A 10,019-nucleotide genomic window follows, 5' to 3' on the forward strand; every position below is an offset into this window, starting at 1 on the left:
GGGCATTAATATGGAGTTGGTCCCCCCCTTTGCTGATATAACAGCCTCCACTCTTCTGGGAAGGCTTTCCAGTAGATGTTGGAACATTGCTGCGGGGACCATTCAGCCACAGGAGCATTAGTGAGGTCGGGCACTGATGTTGGGCGATTAGGCCTGGCTTGCAGTCGGCGTTCCAATTCATCCCAAAGGTGTTCGATGGGGTTGAGGTCAGGGCTTTGTGCAGGCCAGTCCATTTCTTCCACACCGATCTCAACAAACCTTTCTGTATGGACATCGCTTTGTACATGTGGGCACTCTCATACTGAAACAGGAAAGGGCCATCCTCAAACTGTTGACACAAAGTTGGAAGCACAGAATTTTCTATAATATAATTTTATGCTGTAGCATTAAGATTTCCCTTCAAAATGCGGCGGCTCGGCCATGGAAACCGATTTCATGAAGCTCTCTAAGAACGGTTCTTGTGCTAAAGTTGTTTCCAGAGGCAGTTTGGAACTCGGTAGTGAGTGCAGCAACAGAGGACAGGCGATTTTTACACGCTACGCGCTTCAGCACTCCGTGGTACCGTTCTGTGAGCTTGTGTGGCCTAACACTTCACGGCTGAGCCGTTGTTGTTCCTAGACTTTTCCACTTCACAATAACAGCACTTACAGTTGACCGGGGCAGCTCTAGAAGGGCAGAAATTTGATGAACTGACTTGATGGAAAGATGGCTGTCACGTCCTGACCAGTTTAGGTATTATTTGTATTGTAGTTTGGTCAGGACGTGTCAGAGGGTATTTGTTTTGGTTGGTTCGGGGTGGTTGGTTGTGTGTGATTTGTTAGTTCTGGGTGTTGGGTATGTTCTAGGTTGTATTTTCTACGTTCTGTTTAGTTTTTCTATGTTTAGGTTTGGGTGTGGACTCTCAATTGGAGGCAGGTGTTTCTATTTTCCTCTGATTGAGAGTCCTATATATAGGTATGTGTTTGGGGTTGTTGATTGTGGGTAGTTGTATTTTGCACTGCTGTTATTTATTTAGCCTGTGAAACTGTCGGTCTGTCGTTTTCTTGTGTTTTTTGTGTTCACTAATTATTATTATTAAATATTATGATGAACATGCAACCCGCTGCGCCTTGGTCCTCTCTCTCCTACGACAGCCGTTACAATGGCATCCTTTGACGGTGCAACGTAGAAAGTCACAGATTTTCAGTACTGACCATTCAACTACCAATGTTTGTCTGTGGAGATTTCATGGCTGTGTGCTCGATTTTATACACCTGTCAGTAATGGGTGTGGCTGAAATAGCTGAATACACTAATTTGAAGGGGTGTCCACAAATACTTTTGGCCATGTAGTGTATGTTAAAACACTTGAGCAATACTGTACAAGATAACATGAGGCAACATCAATACTTCTTTGTGGGAACTGATATATTACCTATGACATTTATCTGACTACTATTAATAGCGTTTCCTGACTCCATAGATATATGCACTGTCTTCCACAATGTTCTAATATGATGTAGGTTTTATTTTGATATACTGTACTCAATACAGTTGACTTCTAACCTAAGATGGCTGTTTTTTGTGTCAATCATGCTCCAATTTCAGACCTGCTGCTCTGTACTGTATATTATCTGAAAAGAATACTAAATTCTGTTTAATATGAATTCAATGGTATCTGTAATGATGTCTGTTATGAGAATATACTAAAAGTACTGCTTATGAACTAGCCGTAACAATACATACTATTTACACAGTGTAAACTTCACACAAGCTTTATTTACAGTTGACATAAAATGCCTTTACAACAATCATCCACATGAAATAAACAACAATGAAAACATCATACATATACATGGATTACTTACTGTACTCTATATACAATGGTAGAGGAGTTGATATATATATATATATATATATAAGCACAAGGAGCAGAAACAATGATATAGCTTAAATGTTCCCTATAATGGGACACAATGTTCTCTCTCTCTCTCTCACTGTCTCTCTCTCTCATTCTGCTACGTGGAAAGTTCTGTTCTGCTTTTACTGGACATTGTGAAGAATGTCCTGGAGGAGAGCACTTAGTTTCGCAGAGAAGTCCTCCTCCAATAAACCCAGAGGTTGTAGAGAGAGCGGCTCGCTGGGGCTCTGAGCCTGTGACTCCTGTCCCAGAAGGTGCTTTTCAATTCGGGCATGGAACAACTGGTCCTGTAAGGCGACACTCTGGCAGAACTGCTCCATACTGGTGGACACCACTGCCTTGAGGGGCTGCGGAGCCAGCAGGAGACGGGCCAGATTTGCTTTCAGCACCCCCACCCTGCCCTGGACTTCCAGACTCAACGCCTGCACCTCCTGTCCCAGCCGGACATTCACCTCCTGCCAGAAGTCCCCCTGAATGGTACCAATGAGCTCCCTGATCATGCTGGACATCTTGGTTTTGAAGTCCTGGATGAGGAAGGTCATTTCGGCACTGCTGTCGTCCAAGGTCTGGCTGATCCACTGCACAGCCTCCAGGTATAGGGTGGGTCCGGCCGCCGCTTGGCTTTGCACGGCCTCCAATCCCTGAAAGTAGAGCCTGAGGTGGCTACACAGCTCCTGGCTGTTGCCGTCCAAGGCGCTCTGGAGCTGCTTGATCAAGGGGCCTAGGCGATCTCTCATGCTGGCCAGGGTGGACTCACTGGACTGGGGGTGGGCAGGGTACAGGGCGAGACTCTCCCTCAGCTTAGTGAGCTCCTGGCGAAGGCGGGTGCGCAGCCTCTCGGACTCCAGGGTAAGCTTGTGCCTGATCTCGCTCACCATGGGGTTGGGGTTGTCCTGGGAATACAGGTTGCTGTTCTCCACATGGCTCTTCCACATCCCGCTGTTAACATACAGGATCAGTTAAAGTGCTGTTATGAGACTGTTAAGGGGTTGTTACAGGACTGGTATAGGGCTGTTAAAATACTGTATAATACCATTATATGACTGTTATATGGCTGTTATAAGTCTGTTATTGGACTGTTATACGGCTGTAATAAGGTTGTGTAGGACTGTTAGAAGGCTCATAAAAGTCTCACCTGTATACAAGCATTTCTGATTCATGATTCAATTGTTTATGTCGTATATTGTATGAGGACATACTTGACATCCTTGTTGAGATCTGTCTTCTCATGAGCCTGATTGGTCATTATGTCCCGTAGTGCCTGTGATGTTTCTCTGCTGGTACGGTGGAGTGGGTATGCTACAGTAGAAGATAGGAGAAGTTAACACCAGTGATACATTAACTCCTTTTAAATTCTGTTATTCTCTTTAAAACACCATTACATCTGCTCTATATTATGATAAACACTATTCGATAGCAGATGCAATGATGTTTTTAATGAAAAGGAAAGGGAAGAAACCACAAACCTTTGGTTGTCAAAAATGACAAGGCGAAGATCACTACTTTGAGATGCATGTTTTTTTTTTCAACTGAAGAAAAATGGGGAAATGATTTGATTTTTCACAGGAATCTTCAGACTAAATAGACCAAACAATAGAAGTAGCTGAAGATCAATAAGTGAGAGAGTGGCCTGTCCTTACCTGTATACTGGGTTTGGCAGAATGACTCTTCATCAAGACCGTGCTTATAAAGGGATGGGTCCTTCTTTTCATTGGCTGTCCTTAACTCTGCCTGTGTCAACACAACACGTGGAGGGTCATGTTGATAACGAATAGCACCCAACACAACGCACAATAACTCTCCCTGTCACAAACTGCACAAGCTCCAACATTCCTTGCGACATCGGTTTAAAGAATTTAAAATGATGTCATCCTGTATTATGGGGCAAGATTGTAAAAGAGTTGTGGTCTTAAAATGAGTCATGTGGGGCGACAGGGTCAATATCAGGAAGAGTTTGCAGGTCAATAAAAGAGGACATACAAAGTTGATTCAATACAACTACCATGAGGACACGGATTCCTAAAAAACACCACGTTGAATTCTAATTTAAATGCACTATTAAATTCATCCGCTTAGATACACTACATGGCAAAAAGTACAGTATGTCAACTTCCAGGTTTCTATGACTACATGCCACCACACAGACAAGGCTATAAAGTGAAAGTTTAAAAAAATGTTATTTCAAAAGTATCAAGGGGGTTCACACCATTCACACACACAGTCCCAAAACACTGTCCACGCTGCTGGATGTCCTCAAGATGGCCTCCGCCACCACCGTCGGTCGCTCGTCCAGCATTTGTCCGTCGGTTGTTGGTTGCCAGTCTTTCCTCTTCGCCCGTTATCGTCAAGCGTCTGTGGCACCGAGCCCATGGTCTGTTCCACACTGGCGATAGAGGGGGAGAGGAAGACATGCATGAGTAGGGGCCATTCTGAACAGAAGTATTTGACCACACTCGCATGTTTAGGGGTTGACCGTCCCTTATCTGCAGAATAGAGTGTTGTCGACTCAGGTCCCCCTCTGGCTGCATGCTGGATGTGACATGGTGACTAAAGGAGGAAGTGGTAATGGAAGCAGCAGCAGTTCGGCCAGTGCTTAATTTGTAAATTGGGAGGTGCCAGAACAAAATGTGAGCCAATGAAAAAAAGATCACCTTTATAATAAAGCGTTGCATTATCTTCGCTTTTGTGTGCTGGCATAGAGCAGTAGAGTAGAGCCACTTGCAGAAGTTGCACACATAGGAGAACCAGAAATTTAAGCCTGGGATCTGGGAAAAATGTGGCCTTTTATAAATGCATTTCATGCAATTCTACATCATTTTAGATGATTGGAGACCTTAGCAGAATCGTTTTTAATACCTCACAAATGTTCAAAATGACAGGCTACTTTGACACTGACAAACAGAATCTGAGATCAATAAAAACAACCATGTCTTGAATCCATCAATAGCCTGGGCCTACTTGTGTGGAGACACATTGTACAACATGAGGAAATGATAGTCCTTAACCAGCTTTCCAGTTTCACTGACACACCCAATGCTCGCTCGCCATCGATGGCAGATGTGCTCTGCCTAAAGCCCATCTCTCGTTTTACTTTGTGTAAAACAATGCTGTTTTCTCAGGAGGCCTATTTGGAAGTTGACAACATATTTGGTAGCCTACAGACAGATTAGTCTTCTCTTTTCACTGATAGATTTGTCACGCGTTCCCGACTGTAGGCATGCCATGTGATTGGGCTACACACAATCCAAAGCTAGGCTTTTTTAGGCTGCAAGATGAAGTGCAATGCTGGAAATTAGTGGCAACGCGTTTTTCATAGGCTACAATGTTATACGGGCCGACCCAACATTAATCCATTCTTAGAATATTAGCCACATTTCACATTACGTTTTTTAGGGGGCATGAGAACTACAGAGAAGGTAACTTGAATTAACTCTGCTTTTATTAGAATTTTTACATTGCAAACAGTGAAAAAAAGTGTCTTGCCACAAAAGGTACTGAATCCTGGCAAATGGGTTCCGGAACCAAACAATCCAAAATTGAGAGGTGCCGAATCCTGTTCCAGCAGTATCCGGCTTTGGTGTGTTCGCCATCCAGCTGCAGTCCCCAAATTCTTCTTTGGTGGGGTTTATCGTGCATTTACTAGAGTGTGGGCCAGAGACAGGGAGAAACTAAATCCTACCTGCCAGCCCCGTTTCTCTTAAAAAATATAAAATATTTGAGACTGTATCCAATGATGTTCTACTTAGTAAGCTGTTTAAACATATTTCCTGTATCACCTTCTCCCTCATACTGGATCTCAACCTCTCTTTCCTTCTCATACTGTCCACACTGTATCAGTGCATGTTCCACTGTCTCTGTTTCCTGGCAATAATCACACTTTCCTGTTGGATACTTTCCTATCACATTTAATGTGTTATTCAACCAGCTGCGTCCCACCCTTAATCTTGTAAAAATAGCATCTTCTCTTCCTGCAGTCTTTTCCTCCCCGATTTTCCTCTGTACTTGGAATAAATGCCTGCCCTTAGTGGCTCTGTTCCACAGCTCCTGCCATCTCTGCACCACAACTGTCCATATCAGACTTTTTGCCTCTGCCTTGCTCATTGAAACTTCAACATCCAATTCCCCACTACTAAGGGTCTGTTTAGCCAGTACATCAGCTGGCTCGTTCCCCTCCAACACCCACATGGGCAAATCTTGCCTGCTACGTGAGCTAAAGAACTTCAGACTCATCAACACCGAACATAAGTCAGAGCAAATAACTATTCTGATCTCCTCCACCCACTGCAAGGCCAACAGTACGGACATCAGCTCCACTGTGTAAACAGCCAGGGGATCTGTAATAAGTGTCCTGACTGCCACCCACATTCCTGCACTACAAATGCTGACCCGGTATGTCCTGTCCTTGGGTCTTTTGAACCATTTGTGAATATGGGCACAAAATCCTGATATACAGACATCTATTAAACAGATTAGATGGATCAATCCCGTCCCTATCTTTCCCAAGTCTCTCCAACACATCAAGATCAACAACTGAAGGTGGAAGTAGCCATAGTGGGTTCCCAGAAATAGCTACCATAGGGCTAAACTCCCTTCCATACAGTCCCATCTCCCTCACCTGGTTAATACCCCACCCAAAGCTTGTGTTCTGTCCTCGCTCATGTTCCCAGCATGTCTGTAAAATCCCTTTTGCAGGATAGTCTTCAACCTGGAGCTGCGAGCTCCCTTTTCAGTAGTGTGGTAGCTCGTTATTTCAATCATGCCCAGGTGTGGCAGACCTGGGACAACTCACTCTCCAAGTAGACCAGCCAAGGGGGAGGAATCTACAATAAATAAATCAGAAAACACAAAAGGAGGGAGAGGCACAGCACACCATTGAAAATCATGTAACATAGAGTAAAGCACACCAATTATGATAAAGGTCACTGGAAACTCTAAATAAATATAAAATATACACAAAAAGGGCTGGTTTCCAATTGGGGGAAAAACCAGGGATGGCAACATGTGACAGGCAATTAATGGCACTATCAGATATAGAACACTGAAGCCAACTAGGATAAAGCTCATTGGTTGCTTCCCACCAGTCCCTGTCATGAGTCAACAACTGGGTGAGCCTGTAAAAACTCAAGCTCCTTCAGTTCATTCTATAAACTCTGGGACATTTCTTGATTTTGTCTTGAATCCCCTCAGTCTGGGGCAGAGACTATGCCTACTTTGCTTAAAACGAAGAGTACACAGACATGGAAAGTAGGCCTCTGTTAAAGACCTCACACTATCTGCTCCTCCTCTGAAAACAATGATAGTATATATTATCAGAGTCTGGCTGCACTTGGTTGAATGTTTCCATCTGACTAGAGTTCTCTAATCAGTTCTGGAATACCTCATGGAACACTCAGGATCATGGAGGCACTCGGCTACATTCACAGACTAGTGTTATTGTCTGTGAATGTAGCCTTATTGAGACATAATATATGCTGTTAAAACTGAAACCACATCATCACAAATCCATAAAAATTGCCTTCTGAGTCTAAGGCCGGCTCTTCTTGATATCTTCTCTTGTTTTTATGTGTTTTTACCCCCACCACGTCTATGCTAACGTGGCTAAAATTAGCTAGCTAGGTAACCAACAACTGTAATGATGTATTTGAGAGACAATAAGTGCTTATTGGGCAAATGTATGTATGTTTTCAATAAAAATGTGCAGACTAAATATAGTTTACATATTGTCAGTACTCCTTTGACTGTAAGCCAACCCGTCTGTTTTGCCTCAAAGTTGCGCATGTATCGGTTTTGTAAACACCCCACCCATCTATATTACTCTCACCTCATATGAGCTCATCTGTTCCAATATCTCTATACGAGTTATATTTATATATTAATTAGTATAACTAGTCATAATGTCATTGATCTGCAGTCATCATGCCAACACAGACAGTTTAACCATTGACTGCAGCCAGGGCACATCCTTCACTCATCTCATCCTGCTTGTATGTGTGTAAAAGGTCACCACAACTCTCTTAGGTAACTAGCTAGTTGTCATTGACAGAGCATAGTCCAGAGCTTCTGTGGTGAATTATGTAGGTTATTCCAGGTAGCCAAAGTCCATTCTTAAAAAAAAAAGTTGAAGAATATATTACAGGAAATGTCCTCGAGAGTGGATTACAGTGGCGTACCGCAAGGTCTGAGCAAGGGGGGGAAACAGCTAACTTCCTACAATTCTACACATTCTGCCATGGGGAAAAGAAAACATGTAACTGTTTTAAAGCTAATTTCCTGCAATTCTACTCACAATGACATGGAGCAGAGAGAAAAATGTTCAGTTTTAATCTAATGCTATTATTCACATTTTGCAATCAAGGCTAAGAGGATTTAAAATTTTTAAAGCTAATTTCTTGTCATTCAAAAAATAAATTGCCATCACTTTTGACATGTTCATCTAAAGCATTATACACTTTAGTTCTATATTTGTGATTTCTAGGCAGTTAGCCTATGTTCATATTGCGACTTGTTTTCATTGATATTTATTTGGTTGGTGACATTGATTTAGTGTATGGGTATGTGTACCACTAGATAAAGGCCAGGAGAGTCCTGTTATCTCTTAATTTGATGAGGAAGCATCAAATTAAGAGATAAGGGAGACATCCGGTTGTGGATTAAGGCCACCTGCTTCTGCTTGTGCAGACGGTTGACTTCTGAACCTACTGCAGGTTATTACACATCCCAGGCACACACACAAGTGCATTTACACTCAAGCATTTGCACACTCAAGCGCACATACACACACGCACATACACATGCACATTCCTAGTGTATACAAACACACACAGACACAAACACACACACACACTTGCATTATACACTTCCGTTCTGTATTTGTGGTTTCTAGGCAGTTAGCCTATATTAAAATTGCTACTGGTTTTCATTGATATTAATTTGGTAAGTGGTATGGATTTAGTGCATGCGTATGTGTATGCGTATGTGTACCACTGGATAAATGCAAGGACAGGCCTGTTATCTCTTAATTTGATGAGGAAGCAAAGGGTGAAGATTAACCTTGGATTTTGAAAACAAGCTGGCAGCATTTCAGTACAAAGCACAAAGTTTGACGCAACTGGATAAGCAGCAAAACACAGTATTCATTTCTCACAGCCACTCTTTGACCTGGCAAAACGGCAAACAGAAACTGGCTTAAAAATTAATTCGCTAATTCTGTACATCCAATGCAAATAAATAGTACATTCCTAGAATTCTGGGAGAATTGCAATGAACCGTAAAGCGAAGTTGATGATGATGTGACGAGAGCTAAATCCCTATCAGTCCAATATCAGTACCATGGTAGGATTGATATGAAGAAAGCCTGTAATCTGAACTGGATATATTGGGTTACCGCTTTCAACCCACCAGTCCCCCATGTTACCTTACCTCTCAGGCCCCATCAATGATTCAGTAGGCCAGGGAAAGTGCTGGTCTCCTGTACCCCACTGACTCTCACTGAGTCTGGGACAGCAGTAGCAGGACTGTCCAGGACTGGCATGATGCTAAGGAAGTCAGGGCCAGGGGTCTGCAGGTGGCCCACACTGCTGCTTTGGTGCCTGTATGTCTGTGTGAAGGAGCACACTGTCTACGACCACAACAGGACAGAGAAAACCAGGGAGATGGAAAGGCCATTTTGTGAACAAGGTAGGCTGTCTGCGTGTCTCTGCATGCTTAGATAGACCTGGATATAGAGAATAATTATGATCTCATTGTGTTTTAACTGTGTGTGGCGTGAGAGACAAAACCTGACTATGTCACCTTGTGACAATATATGAATACCCTTGGTGGTACACTACCACTACCATCTCATGTGGTAAAACTCTATTTATTAATCAGGATACTATTGTCCAGTGGGAAGTCCCACAGCGGTGCAATGTCTGAAGGGTACGTTTGGGCCGACGGTTGGTGCTAGATCCATAGACAGCTGGCCAACCAACCACTACTGCCCCGTGGTCTGCTCTGCCCTCCAGCCTGCCCTGTGTAGCCCGGGCACAGTAGCCCCTACCTGGCCAGGACATATTTATTTATGTTTAGTATCGTGTATCAATGACTCTGTCCTATCAGTCTTTCGTAGTACCAGTCACACA

The 10,019-nt window shown here is 43.2% G+C and overlaps 1 protein-coding gene across 2 annotated transcripts; it reads right to left on the reverse strand.

Moving 5' to 3' along the window:
* Nucleotides 1-1,737: 1,737 nt before the first annotated feature.
* On the reverse strand, nucleotides 1,738-4,457 carry LOC115205880 (uncharacterized). 2 transcript variants are annotated; one of them, XM_029772282.1, is made up of 5 exons: nucleotides 4,106-4,457; nucleotides 3,540-3,630; nucleotides 3,366-3,428; nucleotides 3,099-3,198; nucleotides 1,738-2,838 (listed from the first exon to the last, which is right to left on the reverse strand). In XM_029772282.1, exons 1-5 carry the CDS (start codon nucleotides 4,106-4,108, stop codon nucleotides 2,022-2,024), a joined length of 1,074 nt encoding a protein of 357 aa, XP_029628142.1. In that variant the 5' UTR covers nucleotides 4,109-4,457; the 3' UTR covers nucleotides 1,738-2,021. The 2 variants fall into 2 exon arrangements, with proteins under 2 accessions (XP_029628142.1, XP_029628143.1); XM_029772283.1 differs by lacking the exons at nucleotides 3,366-3,428; nucleotides 3,540-3,630; nucleotides 4,106-4,457 and having other exon boundaries at nucleotides 3,035-3,119.
* Nucleotides 4,458-10,019: the final 5,562 nt, after the last annotated feature.

Source organism: Salmo trutta, chromosome 13 (assembly GCF_901001165.1).
Source record: "Salmo trutta chromosome 13, fSalTru1.1, whole genome shotgun sequence".
Lineage (NCBI taxonomy): Eukaryota > Metazoa > Chordata > Actinopteri > Salmoniformes > Salmonidae > Salmo > Salmo trutta.